Source organism: Elgaria multicarinata, chromosome 3 (genome assembly GCF_023053635.1).
Source record: "Elgaria multicarinata webbii isolate HBS135686 ecotype San Diego chromosome 3, rElgMul1.1.pri, whole genome shotgun sequence".
NCBI classification, from domain to species: domain Eukaryota; kingdom Metazoa; phylum Chordata; class Lepidosauria; order Squamata; family Anguidae; genus Elgaria; species Elgaria multicarinata.
The window spans coordinates 166,076,802-166,101,761 of NC_086173.1; the positions used below are offsets into that span (position 1 = coordinate 166,076,802).

At 44.6% G+C, this 24,960-nt stretch overlaps 1 protein-coding gene across 1 annotated transcript in view; it reads left to right on the plus strand.

Moving 5' to 3' along the window:
- The window catches only part of LOC134395747 (uncharacterized), a gene marked incomplete at its 5' end in the record, with an annotated part of 275,440 nt that overhangs the window by 146,734 nt on the left and 103,746 nt on the right, over positions 1 to 24,960 (plus strand). The window contains 1 exon segment of the mRNA XM_063121910.1: positions 6,766 to 7,784. Coding sequence (XP_062977980.1) covers positions 6,766 to 7,784 — 1,019 coding nt within the window.

The following is a 24,960-nucleotide window of genomic DNA, read 5'->3' on the forward strand; positions in this document are numbered from 1 at the left end:
AGGTTTTATCAAGGCAGCCGGTAGCCTAAGGCCGTTCCACAGGGTTGTTGATCTGTGCAGCTGAAGGTGGGAACCTTCTCTCCTCGCTGGGAGCCCTGGGGAGCTTCTTGTTTGTGGATTGGTGGAGCCAGGCCACCCCACCTGCTTAGCTCTGGGGATCAGTTAGTTGGTTTCCAGTTTTTGGTCTCTGTTCATTTGGTGAAAGGTCATTCTGCTCGAGGTACAGAAGGGTGGCAGAGGGACCCCCGTGACATCAGGTATTAGGTAGCCAGGATTTCTTGTCTCTCTTTGGGTCGCTTTGACTCAATGGCTTGCCGTGATGTGGCTTTTATTGCTCTTTTAAAGTTGTTTAATTTCTGCTGCGGCCTTTTAGTTTCATTGTAACTTTTAGACTGTTTTCCCACACACACCCTCCCCTGTCTCCTGTGAATTGTTCAGACACTCAAGGCCTTACTCTGATTTAATAAATTGCCTGAAGCCTTGGTGAAGTGTGGTTATTCTCAGGTGAACTGGCTCCAGTTCCAGTATTTCACTGGGATCCGGTGGGAGGGGGGCGGCTGGGTTGGGAACTTTAACCAGGTCTACCTTGTGTGCCTCCTTCACAAGCTCCGTTTTAATTCCTACAGCGCAGTCCCTGCCTCATAGGAGAAATTGGCAGCCAAGGCAGGAGACTGTTTCGAGTCCTGGTGGGAGCAGAGATGGAGAAGAGCGTGAAGATGGAAGAGCAAAGCTTTGCAGGCCCTGATGCAGAAAATGTCTCCTGCAACATCCAGGGAGGGAGCCGTGCAGAGCCCTGGGAAGGAAGAGTGCAGCAGGACCAGCCTGGGAGCAACACCTGCTCAGACGTGGAGCTTCAGCCCTTCAGGGACTTCTGCTACCAGGAGGCCATGGGGCCCCGAGGCTTTTGCAGCTGTCTCCACCACCTTTGCTGCCAGTGGCTGAAGCCAGAAAAGCACACGAAAGCTCAGATGCTGGACCTGGTGGTCCTGGAGAAGTTCCTGGCTGTCCTACCCCGGAGATGGTGAGCTGGGTCAGAGAATGTGGAGCGGAGACCAGCTCCCAGGCGGTGGCCCTGGCAGAAGGCTTCCTCCTGAGTCAGGCAGAGGACAAAGACCAGGTGAGAGCATTTCATCTTGATAACTAATAGGGACTGTGTTCTTACTACTTCTCTCAACGTGTCCTTACATGTCCTTTAAGGAAGGGATGCCCCAATTTCCAATGGTACAACCCCCAAGTATAGTTGCTCTTCATGTGTAGAGCAGGCCCTCATTGGAGGATAGTTAAGCTAACACTGGATGGTTAAAATATGCAGTTCCCTACCAGAGGATGTAGTGATGGCCACCAATTTAGATGGTTTAAAATGGGGGTTAGACAAAATCCTGTAGGAGAAGGCTGTGGATGGCTACTAGTCCTGATGGCTATATCCTACCTCCAGGTGATGGACCACTGTGGGGAGAGAATGCTGGACTAGATGGACCCTTGTTCTGATCCAGAATGGCTCTTCTTAGTTTCTCATGATGACAGGAGAACTGAATGGGTTTGTGAAGTTCTGGGGAAGGAGGGGATCCTTCTTCAACTGCTGTCAGAGTCCTCCCAACAGAACAGGAATACCATTTGTAGACACTAACCTCCCGTGTTTACAGTGGAAAATGCTGGATATCAGAGAATGTCTGGGAGGCTCTGTCTTTCCTTTTGGCTGGTGTTCTAGCACTTTGCTTATAGAATCATAGAATAGCAGAGTTGGAAGGAGCCTACAAGGCCATCGAGTCCAACCCCCTGCTCAATGCAGGAATCCACCCTAAAGCATCCCTGACAGATGGTTGTCCAGCTGCCTCTTGAATGCCTCTGGTGTGGGAGAGCCCACAACCTCCCTAGGTAACTGATTCCACCGTCGCACTGCTCTAACAGTTAGGAAGATTTTCCTGATGTCTGGCTTCCTTTAACTTGAGCCCGTTGTTCCGTGTCCTGCACTCTGGGAGGATCGAGAAGAGATCCTGGCCCTCCTCTGTGTGACAACCTTTTAAGGATTTGAAGAGTGCACTCATGTCTCCCCTCAATCTTCTTTCAGTTCTTTCAGTCTCTCTTCATAGGGCTTTGTTTCCAGACCCCTGATCATCCTGGTTGCCCTCCTCTGAACACGCTCCAGCTTGTCTGCGTCCTTCTTGAATTGTGGAGCCCAGAACTGGATGCAATACTCAAGATGAGGCCTAACCAGGGCCAAATAGAGAGGAACCAGTACCTCACGTGATTTGGAAGCGATACTTCTATTAATGTAGCCCAAAATAGCATTTGCCTTTCTTGCAGCCATATCGCACTGTTGGCTCATATTCAGCTTGCGATCTACAACAATTCCAAGATCCTTCTCGTTTGTAGTATTGCTGAGCCAAGTATCCCCCATCTTGTAACTGTGACTTTGGTTTCTATTTCCTAAATGTAGAACTTGGCATATATCCCTATTAAATTTCATTCTGTTGTTTTCAGTCCAGCACTCCAGCCTATCCAGATCACTTTGAAGTTTGTTTCTGTCTTCCAGGGTATTAGCTATCCCACCCAATTTGGTGTCATCTGCAAATTTGATCAGCGTTCCCTGCACCTCCTCGTCCAAATCATTAATAAAAATGTTGAAGAGCACTGGGCCATGGACTGAGCCCTGCGGCACCCCACTCGTTGCCTCTCCCCAGTTTGAGAAGGTTCCATTGATAAGTACTCTTTGAGTCCGATTCTGTAGCCAACTGTGAATCCACCTAATAGTTGTTCCATCTAGCCCACTTTTCACTAGTTTGTTGATCAGAATATCATGGGGCACTTTGTCAAAAGCTTTGCTGAAGTCAAGATATATGACGTCCACAGCATTCCCACAGTCCACAAGTAAGTAAGTAAGTAAGTAAAGAAAGTTTATTTGTGTAGCCGAGGCTATTACAAACATATATATAATCAAATAAAACAGAATCATCAAATATATTACAAATATATAAGATTACATTACAAGGGAGGTTACCCGATCAAAAAAATGAGATCAAATTAGTCTGACAGGACTTGTTCCTGACAAATCCATGTTGGCTTCTAGCGATCACCGCATTGATTTCAAGGTATTTACAGATTGACTTCTTTATAATCTGCTCCAGAATTTTCCCAGGGATGGATGTCAGACTGACTGGTCTGTAGTTCCCAGGTTCCTCCTTTTTGCCCTTTTTGAAGATAGGGACAACGTTAGCCCTCCTCCAGTCGTCCGGCACCTCACCCGTCTTCCATGATTTTGCAAAGATAATAGACAAAGGTTCTGAGAGTTCTTATCCCAGGGCTTAATTCTCAGCCCCCTGACAAAGACACAAGTTCCTGTGCTGTGTGGCTTTGATGGTAGATCAACTTTGTGAACCGCCCAGAGAACTCCGGCTATTGGGCGGTATTTAAATGTAATAAATAAATAAATAAACAAACTTTAGAAAGAGACCTGAAAGTCAAACTGATTGGGAAATGCTGCCCTCGGCCCTGACCTGACCCATTTCATTCCTTCCCACCTCCCCCTTCTCTGTCTGGGATCCTCCCTCCTGTAAACAAAGTAAGTTTAAGAAAACTTAAACTTTTGGAGCGAATGCAGCTTTTGTGCTCACAGATGCGGGTTCTGATGCTTCTTGTGGTCATACCAATGTACAATAAATTACATGTACTCTTGATGGCATGAATCGCAAAAGCTGCATTCTCTGCAAAAGACTTCAGGCACCTCTGATCAAGCATTTTCTTGATATGGGCCATGATGACAAAGACCTGAGATTCTGGATTATTGAAAGGTTTCAAGAATATGGGACAAGAGTAGACCATCAACTATGAAGGAGGGAAATATTCTGGATTTTCACCTTAAGGACATTACAACCACAAGGACTCAAGGAAGAGTGTAATTGGAGGCCTTGGTTGCAATCCTGTTCTTCTTTTTTAAAGTACAGCTCTATTGTAATCCTTTTCTGTCATTGTTTTGTCATTGTTTTGATATTTATTTTCATTCTTATATGTAGTAAGTATTATTAGGTTTGTATTAACTATGTTTTAAGCATCATATTAGTCCACTCAGTCCCTTTTAAGGGAGCATACAGGCCTGCTTGTGCTCTTCTTACGTTCTGATGATCACAGGAGAAATGAATGGATTTGTGAAGTTCTGGGGAAGGAGGGGATCCTTCTTCAACAAGTGTCAGAGTCCTCCCAACGGAACAGGAATAGCATTTGTAGACACCCAAACTCCCAGTGTCTACAGTGGAAAATGCTGGATATCAGGGTTGAACTCTTAGCCCCCTGACAAAGACACAAGTTCCTGTGCTGTGTGGCTTGGATGGTAGATCAACTTTAGAATGGGACCTGAAAGAATCATAGAACAGCAGAGTTGGAAGGGGCCTACAAGGCCATCGAGTCCAACTCCCTGCTCAATGCAGGAATCCACCCTAAAGCATCCCTGACAGACGGTTGTCCAGCTGCCTCTTGAATGCCTCTGGTGTGGGAGAGCCCACAACCTCCCTAGGTAACTGATTCCACCGTCGCACTGCTCTAACAGTTAGGAAGATTTTCCTGATGTCTGGCTTCCTTTAACTTGAGCCCGTTATTCCATGTCCTGCACTCTGGGAGGATCGAGAAGAGATCCTGGCCCTCCTCTGTGTGACAACCTTTTAAGGATTTGAAGAGTGCTATCATGTCTCCCCTCAATCTTCTCTTCTCTAGGCTCAATGAAAGGTAAAGCGATTGGGAAACGCTGGCCTCGGCCTTGACCTGAGCCATTTCTTTCCTTCTCTAATCCCTCTTCTCTGCCTGGGATCCTCCCTCCTGCTCCAGGTCCAGGGGATGTTGGCCAGAGCACCCACAGATTTCCCTGAGGCAGAGAAGGCTCCACTGGGCATCACACAGAGGCCTCTGGACAGGTGGATCTTGCAGGAGGGAGACGGAGGACCCCCCTCACTGGGTAAGGATTCGTGGATGTATTTCCCCATGGTTTTCCTCCCTCAATTATGCCTGAAGTGCATGAGCTGTCTTAATGTTCTCCTTGAGCCTGATTTTGCTGGGGGAGATACTCAGAAAGGAAATGTTTAGTAATGTGGTTTGAGGGTATCAGACTCACTCTGGCCCGGTCTTACGCACTCAACAACTAAGGTCCTCCTCCAGGCGCCTACTCAGAGGGAACCTCAGAGGACGACAACAAGGGAGAGGCCTTCTCGGTGGTGGCCCCCCAACTGTGGAACTATCGCACTGACATTGTTATCTTTTCAGCGCCACATCAAGCAATATGTAATTAGCAATATGTAATTAATATGTAATTAATTAGCCTGGGTCTGTTTTTTTAGGCTCATAGTTTTAAAGCTTGTTATAGTAGTTTTATATGTATGTGTTTATTGTATGTTTTCGCAGTTTTAAATATTTGGATATTGTTTTTAAGTGCTTTGGCTATGGTGTGGTAAAGAAATGCAATAAATAAATAAACACTGAAAATAAACAATGAAAATGGGAATAGTTAAGAATGTTAACTTACCTTCTCACCTTCCCACCTTCTTTGCCTTCCTCACAGGGAGCAAAACAACCTGCAGGGGAAGTGAACTGATCTTGGGGGGTCCTTCTGGGCCTCGTTCGCTTGGCGGTGGAGTGGAAGCGGTTTCTGCACAGCCTGGGCAGGTAGGGGATAATAATGCTTAAAGAGAACATCGTTTCTTCTTCTTCTTTCAGGGTCTGGTGACCTTTGAGGAGGTGGCCGTGCATTTCTCGGAGGAGGAGTAGGCTCTGCTGGACCCAGGCCAGAGGACTCTGCACAAAGAAGTCATGGAGGAGAATCGTGGGATCCTTTCCTCTCTGGGTAAGGAATGGGATTCGTCTGGGTAAGGCTCCCTCTCTGCCTTCTTGCCAGATCCTGGAAGGTGGAATTTCAGCTCATCTTTCTTTGTGTCCGTGTAGACTCTGAAGACCTGACAAAACATTGAGAAAAGCCCATTGATGGACTTGCTCTGTGGCAGAGATGGCTGCCAACCCATCTTACTTTGCTGATATAATAGCATCTGCGTAATATTGAAGATGTTACAGATATTATCTTAATGGTCTCCATGGAGGAGAGGAGAGTTCAGCCTTTTCAGAAGACAGCTATATAACTAGACATTGAAAATAACCGTTAGGGTTGAATTCCCACTTTCCAGTTCCCAGTTAAATGTTCAGCTAGGAGGAAATGGCAGATTTTAGGTGTCTTTTGTTTTTACATATTTTATGTTGTTCATTTATTTTCTCAACTACTTTATATGAGTTACTCCATATAAATGAAAGAACTGTATGACAGTCTAGTTCTCAGTTCTATTGACCATCGGGATATCTAATATCTTTAGAAGGATCTGCCTCACCAACGATTTTTTATTTTATTTTATCCTGTGAATTAAATCAACAACCATTTGTTTTGTTCCAAGATTTCAAGATGATTTCTGTGTTTATACTTGCAGGTGATCACAGGGAGAGCAAGAAAAATGGCCAACAACAGAGAAGGAAGACTGAAACGGAAGAGAAGAGGGAAAACGAATCCCTTTCTTTTGAAGGATCAGAAGTCTGTGAAACTCCAATACTAGAAGCACCAAGTAAAAAGAACATATGTAAAAGAAAGAAACAGAGTAAAACCCAGAAGATTCATTCTAACAAATATCAAAGGTTTCAATGCTTAGTGTGTGAAAGAAACTTCACTTTCAACACACAACTTAACTTGCATCAACGAATTCACACTGGAGAAAAGCCCTATAAATGCTTTGAGTGTGGGAAGAGCTTTGCTCTCAGCTCACACCTTAAGCAGCATCAATGAATTCACACTGGGGAGAAGCCCTATAAATGCTTAGAGTGTGGGAAGAGCTTTGCTCACAGCTCACACCTTAAGCAGCATCAACGAATTCACACTGGGGAGAAGCCCTATAAATGCATAGAGTGTGGGAAGAGCTTTGCTCGCAGCTCACACCTTAAGCTGCATCAAACAATTCACACTGGGGAGAAGCCCTATAAATGCTTTGAGTGCGAGAAGAGCTTTGCTCAGAGCACACACCTTAAGTATCATCAAAGAATTCACACTGGGGAGAAGCCCTATAAATGCTTTGAGTGCGGGAAGAGCTTTGCTGACACCAACAGCCTTAAGCGGCATCAAACAATTCACACTGGGGAGAAGCCCTATAAATGCTTTGAGTGCGGGAAGAGCTTTTCTGAAAGCATCAAACTTAAGCAGCATAAAAGAACTCACACTGGGGAGAAGTCCTATAAATGCTTTGAGTGCGGGAAGAGCTTTTCTGAAAGAAGCAACCTTAAGCAGCATCAAAGAACTCACACTGGGGAGAATCCCATTAAATGCTTAGAGTGCGGAAAGAGCTTTACTCAATGCTCAAGCCTTAAGCAGCATCAAAGTATTCACACTGGGGAGAAGCCCTATAAATGCTTAGAGTGTGGGAAGAACTTTGCTCAGAGGTCACAGCTTAAGCAGCATCAAGTAATTCACACTGGGGAGAAGCCCTATAAATGCTTTGAGTGCGGGAAGAGCTTTGCTCGCAGAGAAACCCTTATGCTGCATCAAAGAGTTCACACTGGGGAGAAGCCCTATAAATGCTTTGAATGTGAGAAGAGCTTTGCTCAGACCACACAACTTAAGCGGCATCAGAGAATTCACACTGGGGAGAAGCCCTATAAATGCTTTGAGTGCGGGAAGAGCTTTTCTGAAAGCAGCAAACTTAAGCAGCATAAAAGAACTCACACTGGGGAGAAGCCCTATAAATGCTTTAAGTGCGGGAAGAGCTTTACTCAATGCTCAAGCCTTAAGCAGCATCAAAGAATTCACAGAGCACTGGGCCCAGGACTGATCCCTGCGGTACCCCACTCCTTACCTCCTTACCTCCTCTCAGATTGAGAAGGTACTGTTGATAAGCATTCTTTGAATCCGGCCAACTATGTAGCCATCTAATAGTTGTTCCATCTAGCCCACTTTTAGCTCTTTTGTTTATCGGAATATCATGGGGCACGATCAAACAATAAGATCAGATTAGTCTGACAGGATTTGTTCTTGACAAATCCCTGTTGGCTTCTAGTAATTATTGCATTGTTTTCAAGGTGCTTCCAGATTAACTTCTTTAGAATCTGCTCCAGAATTTTCCCAGGGATGGATGTCAGACTGACTGGCCTGTCTTTTCCCAGGTTCCTCCTTTTTGCCCTGTTTGAAGAAGGGACAACGTTAGCCCTCCTCCAGACATACGGCCCCTCACCCGTCTTCCATGATTTCGCAAAGATAATAGACGGTGGTTCTGAGAGTTCTTCCGCTAGCTCCTTCATTACTCTAGGATGCAGTTCATCAGGCCCTGGAGATCTGATCTCATTCAAGGAAATTGGGTGTTCATTGACCATTTGTTTATCAATCTCAGACTGCAATCCTGCCCTCTGAACTTGTGCTTCACTTTCTCCAGAGTGGTCATAGACCCGCTTTTGGGAAAAGACAGAGCCAAAGTAGAAATTCAGCACGTCAGGCTTTTCTTTGTCATCTGTTATCAATTACCCATCCTCGTCAAGCAGTTGAACCACCATTTCTTTCCTGTGTGTTTTACTGTTCATGTATCTGAAGACAGCCTTTTTATTGCTTTTAGCATCCCTCGCTAATCTCAGCTCATTCTCAGCTTTAGCCTTCCTGACGCCATTTCGGCACTTCTGTGCCACCTGTCTGTACTCTTCTTTTGTAGCCTGGCCTTCTTTCCACTTCCTGTATGTATCCCTTTTTTGTTTTCAGATCATCTCTAAGCTTTTTGTGGAGCCACATTGGTTTCTTCTGTTGTCTTCTATCTTTTTTTCCTTGTTGGAATGGTTTGTAATTGTGCTGTTAAATTTTTTTAAAAAAATACTCCCACCCATCTTGGACTCCTTTTCTCATTAGGGTCACTTGCCATGGGACCTTGCTTATCATAGTTCTGAGTTTATTAAAATCAGCTTTCCTGAAATCCAGAGTATGTGTACAGCTGCACTCAGCTTTTGTCTCCTTTATAATCAAAAATTCAAGTACGAGGTGGTCGCTTTCCCCCCGAGTTCCCGTAACTGCTACTTTATCCACTAAGTCATCCCTATTGATCAATATCAAGTCAAGGATTGCTGATCCTCTAGTTCCTTCCTCCACTTTCTGTAGGAGGAAGTGATCACCCACACTTTTGGCAGTATTTGTTTCCCAAAAGATATCGGGGTAACTGAAGTCCCCCATCATTACTACATCACACTTCCTTGAAACACTGGCAATTTGTTTTTCAAAAGTTTAGTCCTTGTCTTCTCCTTAATTGGGTGATCAGTAGTAGACTCCAATTATAATTTTCTTTTTAGTCCTCAGCACATTTCTTTTAACCTTGATTCTCTCGATGGGGCTCCCAGTCTGATCCGCCTGTATTTCTGTGCAGGGATAGGTATTTTTAACATATAGTGCAACTCCGCCTCCCTTTCGATTTCTTCTGCTCTTTTTGAACGAGTTACATTCTTCAATTGCTATATTCCAGTCATGGGAGTCATCCCACCAAGTTTCAGTTATACCTATCATGTCGTATTTGCCTTCATGTTATAAAAGTTCAAGTTCATTCCGTTTGTTTCCCACACTCTGTGCATTAGCATATAGGCATCGAAGACCATGTGCTTTATAGTCTGGCTTTGTTCCTATATTGTTTTGGACAATATTTTGGGGCACTATTGGAGCTGTTCTCTGCTTTAGGATGCATGGGCCTTCTTCTATTGTTGCCTTGAAGTTTACGTCTCCCAGCCCCATAAGATTCAGTTTAAAGCCCTCCTGAACAAGTTCTTTATGCTGTGGCCAAGCTTATTTGGGAACTATTCTTGACAAACATGAATTTTATGTTATTTCATAATAATTATGTTAAGGTTTGGAATGAAGTTAAAGGTTTTGCAAGATGGGAAAAGGTTCAACTGTCACTTTTGGGGAGAATTGCAACAATTAAAATGAATGTTTTGCCTAGAATGTTATTTTTGTTTCAAACAATACCCATTGTAACATTGGATTTACCATTTGAGCAGTGACAGAGAGAGATATCTATGTTTATACAGCAATCAAAAAACCCAAGAGTTAAAATTAAAATATTGCAGGATGCAGAAGAAAGGGGAGGGCTGGGCCTACCGGACCTCAAAGTGTATTTCTTGGACTGCTGTTTAATGTGGATGAAAGATTAGGTGTTGTTGAAAAATAGGAGACTGTTGGAACTGGAAGGATACGAATTGAGATTTGGATGGCATGGCTATTTGTGGTACGATAAAGCCAAGGTTAACGTAAACCAAGGTTCTGTCTTAAAATACCACTTTGGGTATCGGCCCAGGGGGGTATTCATAGAAGGGAATTGATAAATATGCCTAAATGGTTGACATATAATGATGTGTTACAAATGTCACAAGATGAATATCAGTTAAAATCAAGGGAGGAACTGCTGAAAGATGGTCATACGTGTTTTGGTATGTACAAATTAGGTTTCCTTGTGCACAAGTCATGGAAAGGTTTAAAATAGACAAAAGAATGGTGGGTTTGAGCAATCAAAATCTGAATTTGAAATGATGTTATGTCCAAATAATGAACATGTTATCTCAAAGATACATACACTTTTATTAAAGTACGAGACGGAGGATGAGCAGGTAAAAGGCTATGATAAAATGGGCTCAAAACTTTGGATACAACGTTTCAATGGAACAGTGGGAGAATATGGGGTGGAAAGGTTTGAAATTTACATTATGTTCAAGACTTAAAGAGTATTTTTTAATATGATGTACAGATGGTATATGTCTCCTGTAAAGTTGGCTGAAATGTACAAGAGTCCCTCGGGAAACTGTTGGAAATTAGGAGAAGGAGGAAACTTTTATCATCTTTGGTGGACTTGTAAAAAAGCCAAAGCATTCTGGATACAAACACACTCTTGAATTCAAAAAAATGAATGGATTTTGAAGATGTTGGTGTTGGCGGAGATGGCAAAACTCACATCGATAACGAGAGAAAAGTCCACATCCACGTTTATATCTGAATGGAAACCTCTGATAGCATTTTTGCAAGAAACCGAGAGAAATGATGTATTTGTCTGTGGAGATATAGTTAAGATAGAAGAATTATTACTATTATTATTATTATTATTTATTTATATAGCACCATCAATGTACATGGTGCTGTACAGATTACACAGTAAATAGCAAGACCCTGCCGCATAGGCTTATTGTTTACTGTGTTAAATATAATGGAGGAACGAGAAAAGATAGTTCGCTTTTCTGATATGAAGAAAGCCGAAAGTACACCTTAACCTTAGATGATTTTTTCATTGTATTTTTGTTTGTACTCTTTGTAATGTTCTTGTGGTATGGATGTCTGTCATGTTTGAAATAATTAAAAAGAATTATGCTAGGAAGACATGTGGTCTGTGACTTTGGGCAAAAATAAATAGAAGGCAGTAGTTTTTAAATGACTAATATATATTAGGGTCCTGGAAGCACACAACTACCGAAACCACTAGTGAAGAGAGATGATTAACAAGAAACCCATTTATGGTTTGCGTAGTTGTGTGCTTTCCGGCACCTTATATATATCAGTCTGTGCCTTTGGGGACAGTACTGTACGGATGCCACGGGGAAGAATTTATTAAATAGCGCCCGCCTTGCCTTGCCTCACTGGTCACCACCACTACCGCCACCTCGCCCCATGCTGCTGCTGCCACTACTGCTGCCGCACAGCCTCTCCCACAGGGATTGTCCATCCGGGCGCAAATATTCCCCAGCCAGGCTAATGGCGAATGCGATCTGTGCACTTTCCTGGAGTCCAGAAAACGTGCAGCCTGCTCCCCCACACCCCCCACGCTATTCCCAGAGGTTTTAAAATAAATTGAAAATTCCCCCCGGAGCCCCCCAGAGGGTATGAAAACCTGGAGATTCTGGGGGAAACTGGCCAGGTGGTTACCAGAGCTGCACTCCTGGAACAATCCTCATGGCCATGGGGACTCACAGCGTCAGGCAAAGTTTATTCCTCCTAGATCAGCAGGCAAGTGCTTAAGCCAGGACTACTCAGACAGCTTTGGAAGGTGCTGGCTCCAGGGAAAGTTTCTTTCCCCACAATCGGACATACTGTGAGGACTTTTCTTCCACATTTTCAGCACTCCATGCTTGTGTGAATTTTCTATGGGTCATCAAGGTTGATTGATGAAACATTCTACTCCAATTGTATTCATTCTTCTGGGAGTCTTTTAAAACTGAAGGATCTGCTCTACTAACAGCAATTAGTACAGGACTACTGTTTATATAAAAGACGCTTCATGTGAATAGTTCACCATATGTATATTAGATGTTGATATTGCAGGCTTTGTTGTGAATGTTAATGTGAACATCTTATAAATATTGTTGATGTGCCTGTTCTTTGTGCATTGTGGGATTTCTGAGTTGTTCATTTGTGGAGGCTGTTTTGGTGTCTTTGTGGTTTGAGTGTTGCCACTCTTATTATACTGTTCGTGGATAAAGTGGCAGTTACGGGAACTCTGGGGGAAAGTGACCACGTCATACATGAATTCTTGATTATGAAGGAGACAAAAGTCGAGCGTAGCCATACACGTACTCTGGATTTTAGGAAAGCTGATTTTAATAAACTCACAACTATGATAAGTAAGGTCCCGTGGCAAGTGAGCCTAATGAGAAAAGGAGTGCAGGATGGGTGGGAGTATTTAAAAAAGGAAATTTTAAAGGCACAGTTTCAAACAATTCCAACATGGAGAAAAGATAGAAGACAACAGAAGAAACCAATGTGGCTCCACAAAAAGCTTAGAGATGACCTGAAAACAAAAAAGGATACATATAGGAAGTGGAAGGAAGGCCAGGCTACAAAAGAAGAGTACAGACAGGTGGCTCAGAAGTGCCAAAATGGCATCAGGAAGGCTAAAGCTGAGAATGAACTGAGATTAGTGAGGGATGCTAAAAGCAATAAAAAGGCTTTCTTCAGATGCGTGAGTAATAAAAGACAGAGAAAAGAAATGGTGGTTCAACTGCTTAATGAGGATGGCAAATTGATAACAGAGGACAAAGAAAAGGCTGAAGTGCTCAATTCCTACTTTCCCTCAGTCTTCTCCCAAAAGCAGTTCTATGACCCCCCTGGAAAAAGTGAAGCAGAAGTTGAGGGGGCAGGATTGAGGTCTGAAATTGATAAACAAATGGTCAAAGAACACATAATTTCCTTAGAATCATAGAGTCATAGAACAGCAGAGTTGGAGGGGGCCTACAGGGCCATCGAGTCCAGACCCTGCTCAATGCAGGGGTCCACCCTGGAGCATCCCCGACAGATGCTTGTCCAGCTGCATCTTGAAGGCAGCTGGATGAGTGCAAATCTCCAGGGCCCGATGAACTGCATCCTAGAGTAATGAAGGAGCTAGCGGAAGAACTCTCAGAACCTTTGTCTATTATCTTTGCAAAATCATGGAAGACGGGTGAGGTGCCGGACGACTGGAGGTGGGCTAACATTGTCCCTATCTTCAAAAAGGGCAAAAAGGAGGAACCTAGGAACTACAGACCAGTCAGCCTGACATCCATTCTGGAGCAGATTATAAAGAAGTCAATCTGTAAACACCGGTGATTACTGGAAGACAACATGGATTTGTCAAGAACAAGTCCTGTCAGAAAAATTTGATCTCATTTTTTGATCGGGTAACCTCCCTTGTGGTCTGTGCGAATGCTGTGGATGTTATATATCTTGACTTCAGCAAAGCTTTTGACAAAGTACCACATGGCATTTTGATTAACAAACTAGCTAAAAGTGGGCTAGATGGAACAACTATTAGGTGGATTCACAGTTGGCTACAGAATCGGACTCAAAGAGTACTTATCAATGGAACCTTCTCAAACTGTGGTACCGCAGGGCTCAGTCCTGGGCCCAGTGCTCTTCAACATTTTTATTAATGAATTGAACGAGGAGATGCAGAGAACGCTTAACAAATTTGCAGATGACACAAAATTGGGTGGGATAGCTAGTACGCTGGAAAACAGAAACAAACCTCAAAGTGAACTTGATAGGCTGGAATGCTGGGCTGAAAACAACAGGATGAAATTTAATAGGGATAAATGCCAAGTTCTACATTTAGGAAATAGAAAACAAATGCACAGTTACAAGATGGGGGATACTTGGCTCAGCAATACTACAAACGAGAAAGATCTTGGAATTGTTGTAGATCGCAAGCTGAATATGGACCAACAGTGCGATATGGCTGCAAGAAAGGCAAATGCTATTTTGGGCTGCATTAATAGAAGTATCGCTTCCAAATCACGTGAGGTACTGGTTCCTCTCTATTCGGCTCTGGTAAGGCCTAATCTAGAGTATTGCGTCCAGTTCTGGGCTGGACAAGCTGGAGCGTGTCCAGAGGACAAGCTGGAGACAAGCTGGAGCGTGTTCAGAGGAGGGCAACCAGGATGATTAGGGGTCTGGAAACAAAGCCCGATGAAGAGAGACTGAAAGAACTGGGCATGTTTAGCCTGGAGAAGAGAAGATTAAGGGGAGACATGATAGCACTCTTCAAAAACTTCAAAGGTTGTCACACAGAGGAGGGCCAGGATCTCTTCTCGATCCTCCCAGAGTGCAGGACACGGAATAACAGGCTTAAGTTAAAGGAAGCCAGATTCCAGCTGGACATCAGGAAAAACTTCCTGACTGTTAGAGCAGTACGACGATGGAATCAGTTACCTAGGGAGGTTGTGGGCTCTCCCACACTAGAGGCATTCAAGAGGCAGCGGGACAACCATCTTTCGGGGATGCCTTGGGGTGGATTCCTGCATTTAGCAGGTGGTTGGACTCGGTGGCCTTGTGGGCCCCTTCCAACTCTGCTGTTCTATGATTCTATGTTGAGTGTTTAAGACCCACTCTGGGAAGCAGGCCAGAGTGGGTCTGATACCCTCAAACCTCATTACTAAACAACATTTCCTTTTTGAGTATCTCCCCCAGAAAAATCAGGCTCAAGGAGAACATTAAGACAGCTCATGCACTTCAGGCTGCAGCCTAGATTCAGGCCGTATTGGAGATGGACTGCAACATTGTATGGTGGATCTATGGGTGGATCTGTTGTCCTACAACAGGTAGAGCTGTGAAGGCTAAGGGGGGGATCAACCAATGGGGTTCTTTCAATTGGGAGAAACCCATAGAGTTGATAGGCATCAGGACTGGATTTTCACCGCACGTTCCTATGCAAGCTCAAGATTTTGTCTAGTAGCCATGGGTAGCCTTCTCCAGAAATATATCCAGACTTTTTTCCCAGGCATTTAACTATATTTCACAACGCTGTTTGTTTTTAACAGCCCCCAGAACTGTTGTTTTTAAATGGATACTGTTTTTATGTTTTTGATGGTTTTAAATTTTGTATACTTTGTAAAAATGTTTACTGTTTTTAACCTTTGTGAACCGCCCAGAGAGCTTCAGCTATGGGGCAGTATATAAATTAAATAAATATAAAATAAATATAAATACTGAAAGGTGTTACTATTAGAATTTACTGGACTCTTCCTTATGTGTGACCTTCAAAGGGATTTCAAGCCTTTGCTATGATGGACGCTGACTGCACAGTTTGAGCGCTGATGGAGTTTCTGCCTGCATGAATTCTTTGATGCGATTTAAGATGTGTTGCTTGACTACAACGTAAATAAATACTACTACTACAATGCCAAACAATGCAACACAAGAAGATAATTAATCACAATAAATAAAATTAAAAGTCAGAAATATAAAATCAAATTACATTAAATAAAACCTAAGTGCAGCTGACTGAAAGACAAGGACTGTGCTATGTTTTCTCTGTGGGCAACTATGGATTTGCTATGGGCAAATGCTTTCATTGGCTTTATTATGTCCTGCTTTTGTGGATGAAAGGAGCCCTGCTGTTCACATCCTAAGAGCGGGTGGAAATCATTGTTCGCTTCTGTCCCTGTTTGGGGCTCAAATGCAAGGAACAGAGGGGGCTTAGAACGGAGCCATGGGATGCATTGGGAGAGAAACCCTGGTTCATCAGAAGACCTCTTATTTCCTGGAGGGCCGAAGGTTTTCCTGCCTTGAGCCTGAGATGGATTCAGACCTGCTCTCAAAGCAGGGGTCCAGGTGTGGAACAAGAGGCCACCATGAGAAGAAGTTGCCGTGTGTGTTTTACTCCTCACGGCTAGTGGCTCCGTGGATCCAGAATCTTCCTGTACCCTGATAAAACTTCACCTAACTTTAGGGTGACCCTATGGAAAGGAGGACAGGGCTCCTGTATCTTTAACAGTTGTATTGAAAAGGGAATTTCAGCAGGTGTCATTTGTATATATGGGGAACCTGGTGAAATTCCCTCTTCATCGCAACAGTTAAAGCTGCAGGAGCTATACTAGAGTGACCAGGTTTAAAAGAGGGCAGGGCTCCTGCAGCATTAACTATTGTGATGAAGAGGGAATTTCACCAGGTTCTCCATATATACAAATGGCACCTGCTGAAATTCCATTTTCTATGCAACTGCTAAAGAAACAGGAACCCTGTCCTCCTTTTCTCAGGGTCACCATACTTGACCGCTCTCTTTTTAGAGGATCTATTCGTGTTTTGAGTTCTGAAGGGCACCAGGTTGGGGAACGCTGCTCTGCAGCAAGGGCAGGCAGAAGGATGGAGGGCTCTAATGCCGGAGGCTGCTTTACACACTCAAAGGGGAAATGGCTGTGGATCCCACAAAGCCCCCAGAAGCAGATGGGGCTGCGATGCTGCTGGGGGGGATGAAAGACATCCCCCCCATTGTGGGAAAGCCCCCTTCCCAAGTCCGCGTCTTTGCCAGGAGCCTCTGCGGCTCTCTAGTGCTGCCTCCACCGAAGGGTTAAAGAGGCGGAGAGGGGGCTTTGTTCTAGAGCCCAGGCTGGATGAGGCCCCTCCTTTCCGGCCCCACACTTCCTTCCCCCCCCATTGCAAAGGAGCCTGGGATTCTCCCCCTGCTCCTGCGAGCCTCGTGTTTCCGCTGTCTGCAGCCTATTTTCCCTGCAAAGGAGCCGGTGAGTGCAGATTGCAAGGGGGGTCCCAGGGGGGCGGGGGCGGAAAGAGAGCCCCCCCAGGGCAGGGGGTGCAGGTTTGGGGCAGGGGGTGGGTGGGAAGAGAGAGCCCCCCCGAGCCCCCCCTCCCAGGGGACTGACCCACTTACGGCCTCTCCAGGAGACCCCCGCCTTGCACCTCCTTCCCTCCCTATAACTAGGGGATCGCGGAAGGGAAGGCTGCAGAAAGGAGGGGTGTCTGGGAGGGACCCAAGAGGAAAGGTCCCGGGTGGGGAGGAGGAATGTCCCCCCTGCGGGTAAAAGGCTGCCCTGGTGTCCTATTTGCATTGCATTTTTGTTTTGTTGCCTCTCCCTGATTCAAACCTAGTGGATAAGTAAAATTAACAAGTCACTTTGGCCACGAGGCCTTCGGAATAAAACCTGGGGCGCTTTTGTTTGTTAAGAAGGGAGCCTGCTGTTGGTTTTAGTACGTCCCTCTTTGATGTATTAAGTGAGCACGAAGTTCACATCCCGAGAGTGGGGAGAAACCGCTGTTACTCAGGTCCCTGTTTGGGGTTCAAGTGTTGGGAGCAGAGAGGGCTTAGAAAGGGAGCGGTGGGACGGATTGGGAGAGAAACTCTGGTTCATCAGCAGACCTCTTCTTTCCTGGAGGGCCGAAGGTTTTCCTTTCTGGAGCCTGAGATGGACTCAGACCTGCTCTCAATGCAGGATCGTGAACAAGAGGCCTCCATGAGAAGAAGTTTCAATGTGTGTTTCGTGCCTCACGGCTAGAGGCTTGCTGAGTCCAGAATTTTCCTTATATTCAATAAACAAAAAACCTACGGTTTACAAAACAACCTTAAAGGCTCCACAGTTTTCAACCAAACTCCAAAAAGCAGGGAAATTGGGAGTTAAGGCTCGCAAGCCTTTAACACCACATCCTCCCTAAGGAGGCAGAAAGTGCCAGTGAAATTCTCATTCTCCCAAAGCAGATATAAACCATGAGGACAGGATGGAGAATAGGATATGCAGAGGTGACGGTGGGCTTGTGGAAAACGGATGACGAACAACTTAGGGCCACCTACTTCTCTTTGTTTTGTTTAGAGCAGCCCTTCCTCAACCTGGTGCCCTCCAAAGGTGTTGGACTACAACTCCCATCATTGCAAGTCAGCATGTCCCATGGACAGGAAAGCCAGGACAGCAGGATAGGGAACGCTGTTCTATATCCTTATCAAATACTGGGGCTGCGCAATATTTTTTTCTCACATGCATCTCGCATAGAGCAGCACGATTGATAACAGAAGGGACACTATTTGTTGGAGATGTAGAACTGCTTTGGGAGAATGAGAATTTCCCTGGCACTTTCTGCCTCCTTAGGAAGGATGTGGCGTTAAAGGGTTGTGATCCTTAATTCCCAATTTCCCTGCTTTTTGGAGTTTGGTTGAAAACTGTAGAGCCTTTAATGTTGTTTTGTAAACTGTAGGTTTTTTTATTTATTGAATTCATGGCTTTGTGTAACGGATGACCACACAGGAAAGAAGCCATATAAATGTATGGGATGTGGGGAAAGCTTCAGCTGTAGTGGGACCTTGAGTAGACATCAAAGAACCGACACAGGGGAGAAAAAAATATGTTTAAAATAATTTCCCAAGTTACACTATTTTAAAAATTTAAATTATGACACTATAGTGTAATTATTTTAAAAACCACGCTAAAATTTTTAATTTTTACTATATTGACATTAAAGAATCCACTTAAAGCAAGGATCACAGAGTATCTAGCATTTTTCATATAACTGCTTGATAACCCACATATCACGTAACTTAAAATGAAAGGCATCACCAAATGTTGCTTCCTTGCTCGTATTTTCTTGCTATGTCAATAACTGGAGATCGTAGTTAACAATACATTTAGATATTTACTGCAGAACTTTGGCTATGGGGTGGTTTATCAATGTAATAAATAATACACCCAGGCTATGGGGCGGTTGTTTATTTGTTCAGTCGTTTCCGACTCTTTGTGACTTCATGGACCAGCCCACACCAGAGCTTTCTGTCGGCCGTCGCCACCCCTAGCTCCCCCAAGGTCAAGTCTGTCACCTCCAGAATATCATCCATCCATCTTGCCCTTGGTCTTCCTTTTGCCTTCCACTTCCCCTAGCATCAGCCTCTTCTCCAGGGTATCCTGTCTTCTCATTATGTGGCCAAAGGACTTCAGTTTTGCCTTTAATACCATTCCCTCAAGTGAGCAGTCTGGCTTTATTTCCTGGAGTATGGACTGGTTTGATCTTCTTGCAGTCCAAGGCACTCTCAGAATTTTCCTCCAACACCCCAGTTCAAAAGCATCTATCTTCCTTCGCTCAGCTTTCCTTATGGTCCAGCTCTCGCAGCCATAGGTTACTACGGGGAATACCATTGCTTTAACTATGCGGACCTTTGTTTTCAGTGTGGTGTCTCTGCTCTTAACTATTTTATCAAGATTTGTCATTGCTCTCCTCCCAAGAAGTAAACGTCTTCTGATTTCCTGGCTGCAGTCAGCGTCTGCAGTCATCTTTGTGCCCAGAAATACAAAGTCTGTCACTGCCTCCACGTTTTCTCAAGCTGGTTGCCATAATCTTGTTTTTTTTTTAGGTTTAACTGCAACCCAGCTTTTGCGCTTTCTTCTTTCACCTTCGTCATAAGGCTCTTCAGCTCCTCCTCACTTTCAGCCATCAAAGTGGTGTCATCTGCATATCTGAGATTGTTAATGTTGCTTCCTGCGATTTTAACTCCAGCCTTGGATTCGTCAAGCCCAGCACGTCGCATGATGTGTTCTGCATACAAGTTGAATAGGTAAGGTGAGAGTATACAGCCCTGCCGTACTCCTTTCCCAATCTTAAACCAGTCCGTTGTTCCGTGGTCTGTTCTTACCGTTGCTACTTGTTCGTTATACAGATTCCTCAGGAGGCAGACAAGATGACTTGGTATCCCCATACCACCAAGAACTTGCCACAGTTTGTTATGATCCACACAGTCAACGGCTTTAGAATAGTCAATAAAACAGAAATAGATGTTTTTCTGGAACTCCCTGGCTTTTTCCATTATCCAGCGGATATTGGCAATTTGGTCTCTAGTTCCTCTGCCTTTTCTAAACCCAGCTTGTACATCTGGCAATTCTCGCTCCATGAATTGCTGGAGTCTACTTTGCAGGATCTTGAGCATTACCTTGCTGGCATGTGAAATAAGTGCCACTGTACTATAGTTGGAACATTCTTTAGTGTTTCCTTTTTTGGTATGGGGATATAAGTTGATTTTTTCCAGTCTGATGGCCATTCTTGTGTTTTCCAAATTTGCTGGCATATGGCATGCATCACCTTGACAGCATCATCTTGCAATATTTTAAACAGTTCAGCTGGGATACCATCCTGTCCTGATGCCTTGTTATTAGCAATGCTCTTAAGGCCCATTCAACCTCACTCTTCAGGGTGTCTGGCTCTAACTCACTGACCACACCATCTGAGCTATCCCCGATATTATTATCCTTCCTATACAGATCTTCCGTATATTCTTGCCACCTTTTCTTGATCTCTTCTGTTTCTGTTAGGTCCTTGCCATCTTTGTTTTTCTTCCAGGCTTTCCTTCAGCCTACACTAACTTACAGGATCATTGTGAGGATAAAATGAAGAGGAGGATGAAGAGGACTACATGCCCTGGACTACTGGAACTACTGAGGGGCATTGAATTCTATGATTCTGTGAATCTAAATCTACAGCAACTTGAGGGTGCCGGGTTGTAGCAAAAACTAGATCCCTTAACCATTTCTCTGGTGTGAAGTAATGTTTTGGGTATAAGATTCATGGATGTACATTTTAGAAAATGTTTTCCTTTCATACAAACATAAAGCAGCAGATTTAGCTTATAAGAAGCAGGTACACAGAGAAAGGAAAATATTTTCTTTGTACAACCAAAACCATTCACCTTCCTTCACACCAGATATTTTTTTAAGAGACCTATATCTGTGTTCAAATTCAAAATACACACACACACACACACACACAAATCTATAAAAGAAAGCTTAAAATGTAGTTCAGCACCTTTAAAAGAAACACACACTACCTGAAGAAGCTTAAACTCATGGCAGATAGGCCAGGGTTAACCTCCTATCATTCCTAGTCTCAACTCAATATTCCTTATAAATTTTAAACTTTATAAGAGGCTTGGGTGAGGAACTGCCACCCCAAAGGAAAGTTTGCCATTTATTCTTTACATTGAATTAAGAAGGATGCACCAGCACTTCAAGCACACACACACACACACCCTCCCTCTTCACAATCACAGACACACAACAAAGTCAATCAAACCCCTACCTGAGTTAGCCAGGTTTTCTTTTTCCTTGGAGGCCAGGGAAAGGCTTCCCTCCAAGCAAGGCAGATAGTTTCTCTCTCCCTCCCTGGCCTCCACAGCAGTGTGGGGAAGGAGAGGGTCCAGACAGGGCCTTGGCTCAACTGCAGAAGGAAATGACTCCTAGATGAGCCAGGCGACAAATCATATTTCCAACATTCCAATCTATTTGAGACAGGAGGGAGGGGGAGAGCAACTCTACTGAGCATGCTCCTGCTGTATTGGGCCTTCCATTCACTTTAATGGGGCAAAGAAATGTATTAATTAAAAATCAACGGAAGCTAATTTTAAAAAAGAAAAGCCATTCCAAAAACTAGAAGGTCAGGGGGACAAGATCCCACCACTGGTTTGAAGGGTAAGGGTCCCAATTCAAAGCTTTCAGTGAGCAAAAAAAATCATCGCCACCCAGAAGATCTGTGTCAGTTTGAAGCAGAGAGGCTTTTCCCACTTTGGTCTGCCATCCTGCCCTCAATATTTCACCAATCTTCTTGAAACGTGCAGGGTATGTAAAACCAGCATTTCTTTCTGGCAGGTCTCTGTTTCAGAAAGATTAGTGAAACATTTTCCATTTTATGAACATCAGAATGACCCACCCTCTATTTCGGCCTTAACATGATGGAATGCTCTTTTCACTTTGGACTGGTGGAAATTTAAGTAGAGCTCAATAGCAATTCAACTCCTGCTAGTTGGGCCTGGCACTCTTTCCACATTGTTTTCTGACACGCCTTAGGAGGAGTTAAACTGCAGTGTGTTTGGCAGAGTGTACACATGTATTTCTTTCCAGTCATTGCGTGTTTCACGTTTTGCTTCCGTATGTGACGTCCTTTTGCATTTACTTGCCTTATAAACTAGGGTGACGTTTTGAAAAGGAGGACAGGGCTCCTGTATCTTTAACAGTTGCATAGAAAAGGGAATTCCAGCAGGTGTCATTTGTATATATGGGGAACCTGGTAAAATCCCCTCTTCATCACAACAGTTAAAGGTGCAGGAGCTACGTGCAGGAATGTTAGAGGGTGTCGTGGTAGAAACAGCTAACTGTGAAATGAACAGATAGAATCATAGAATAGCAGAGTTAGAAGGGGCCTACAAGGCCATCGAGTCCAACCCCCTGTTCAATGCAGAAATCCACCCTAAAGCATCCCTGACAGATCGTTGTCCAGCTGCCTCTTGAAGGCCTCTAGTGTGGGAGAGCCCACAACCTCCCTAGGTAACTGATTCCATTGTCGTACTGCTCTAACAGTCAGGAAGTTTTTCCTGATGTCCAGCCGGAATCTGGCTTCCTGTAACTTGAGCCTGTTATTCCGTGTACTGCCCTTTGGGAGGATAGAGAAGAGATCCTGTCCCTCCTCTGTGTGACAACCTTTTAAGTATTTGAAGAGTGCTATCATGTCTCCCCTCAATCTTCTCCATGCTAAACATGCCCAGTTCTTTCAGTGTCTCTCCATAGGGCTTTGTTTCCAGACCCCTGATCATCCTGGTTGCCCTCCTCTGAACACGCTCCAGCTTGTCTGCGTCCTCCTTGAATTGTGGAGCCCAGAACTGGATGCAATACTCTAGATGAGGCCTAACCACAGCCGAATAGAGAGGAACCACTACCTCACGTGATCTGGAAGCTATACTTCTCCTAATGCAGCCCAAAATAGCATTTGCCTTTCTTGCAGCCATATCGCACTGTTGGCTCATATTCAGCTTGCGATCTACAACAATTCCAAGATCCTTCTCGTTTGTAGTATTGCTGAGCCAAGTATCCCCCATCTTGTAACTGTGCCTTTGGTTTCTATTTCCTAAATGTAGAACTTGGCATTTTTCCCTATTAAATTTCATCCTGTTGTTCTCAGCCCAGCACTCCAGCCTATCCAGATCACTTTGAAGTTTGTTTCTGTCTTCCAGGGTATTAGCTATCCCACCCAATTCTGTGTCATCTGCAAATCTGATAAGCGTTCCCTGCACCTCCTCATCGAAATCATTAATAAAAATGTTGAAGAGCACTGGGCCCAGGACTGAGCCCTGCGGTACAAGATTCTCAGTAATCATTGATGTATTGTTTTTCTGTCCTTCAAAAGATTGCACTCTGCACATGTGTAAAATCCTTGCTTATAACTGGCTGAGAAGCTTACCTGTTGCTGTTTTATGATTGGTGTATTCTATGGAGAGGTTCTGCCTTGTTTCTAAGGGGACTGATCCTGTAAGTATGTTAGCATTTCCTGAAAATAGTGGGCAGTTCCTTGGTCCTCTGAGGGCTTCCACCTTGCAGTGCTAAGCGCTGCTCGTAATAAACCTTCAAAAAAAGGAGAATCATAGAATAGTAGAGTTAGAAGGGGCCTACAAGGCCATCGAGTCCAACCCCCTGCTCAATGCAGGAATCCACCCTAAAGCATTACTGACAGATGGTTGTCCAGCTGCCTCTTGAAGGCCTCTACTGTGGCAGAGCCCACAACCTCCTACGTCTTAAGAGTCTTTGACCACCACTACGTCTTAGAGTCTTTGACCACCACTCAGCTATCCCACTTAGCGGAGACCCACCTTTCCCGGGTTCCTCGACACACCTTCGAAATACCAGCTCTGAAACTTGGATTTGTGGTCTACCTTGCCAGGCTGGTGTTTACAAGAATCAAATTATTGGGGAAGGCACATGGGCATTGTAGCTGGCCGGGGGGGGGGGGGGGCGTTGTTCGGTCGTCCTTTGGCAGAATGATCAGTCAAGCAGCCATCTGGCTCCGTTACCAGGTTTTATCAAGGCAGCCGGTAGCCCAAGGCCGTTCCACAGGGTTGTTGATCTGTGCAGCTGAAGGTGGGAACCTTCTCTCCTCACCGGGAGCCCTGGGGAGCTTCTTGTTTGTGGATTGGTGGAGCCAGGCCACCCCACCTGCTTAGCTCTGGGGATCAGTTACTTAGTTTCCCGTTTTTGGTCTCTGTTCATTTGGGGAAGGGTCATTCTGCTTGGGGTCCAGAAGGGTGGCAAAGGGACCCCCGTGCCATCAGGTATTAGGTAGCCAGAATTTCTTGTCTCTCTTTGGGTGGCTCTGAATCAACGGCTTGCCGTGATGTGGCTTTTATTGCTCTTTTAAAGTTGTTTAATTTCTGCTGCGGCCTTTTAGTTTCATTGTAACTTTTAGACTGTTTTCCCCCACACACCCTCCCCTGTGTCTCCTGTTAATTGTTAATACGCTCAGGGCCTTACTCTGATTTAATAAATTGCCTGACGCCTTGGTGAATTGTGGTTATTTTCAGGTGAACTGGCTCCAGTTCCAGTGTTTCACTGGGATCCGGTGGGAGGGGGGCAGCTGGGTTGGGAACTTTAACCCAGGTCTACCTTGTGTGCCTCCTTCACAAGCTCCGTTTTAATTCCTACAGCGCAGTCCCTGCCTCAAAGGAGAAATTGGCAGCCAAGGCAGGAGACTGTTTCAAGTCCTGGTGGGAGCAGAGATGGAGAAGAGCGTGAAGATGGAAGAGCAAAGCTTTGCAGGCCCTGAACCAGAAAACGTCTCCTGCAACATCCGGGAAGGGAGCCGTGCAGAGCCCTGGGAAGGAAGAGTGGAGCAGGACCAGCCTGGGAGCAACACCTGCTCAGACGTGGAGCTTCAGCCCTTCAGGGACTTCT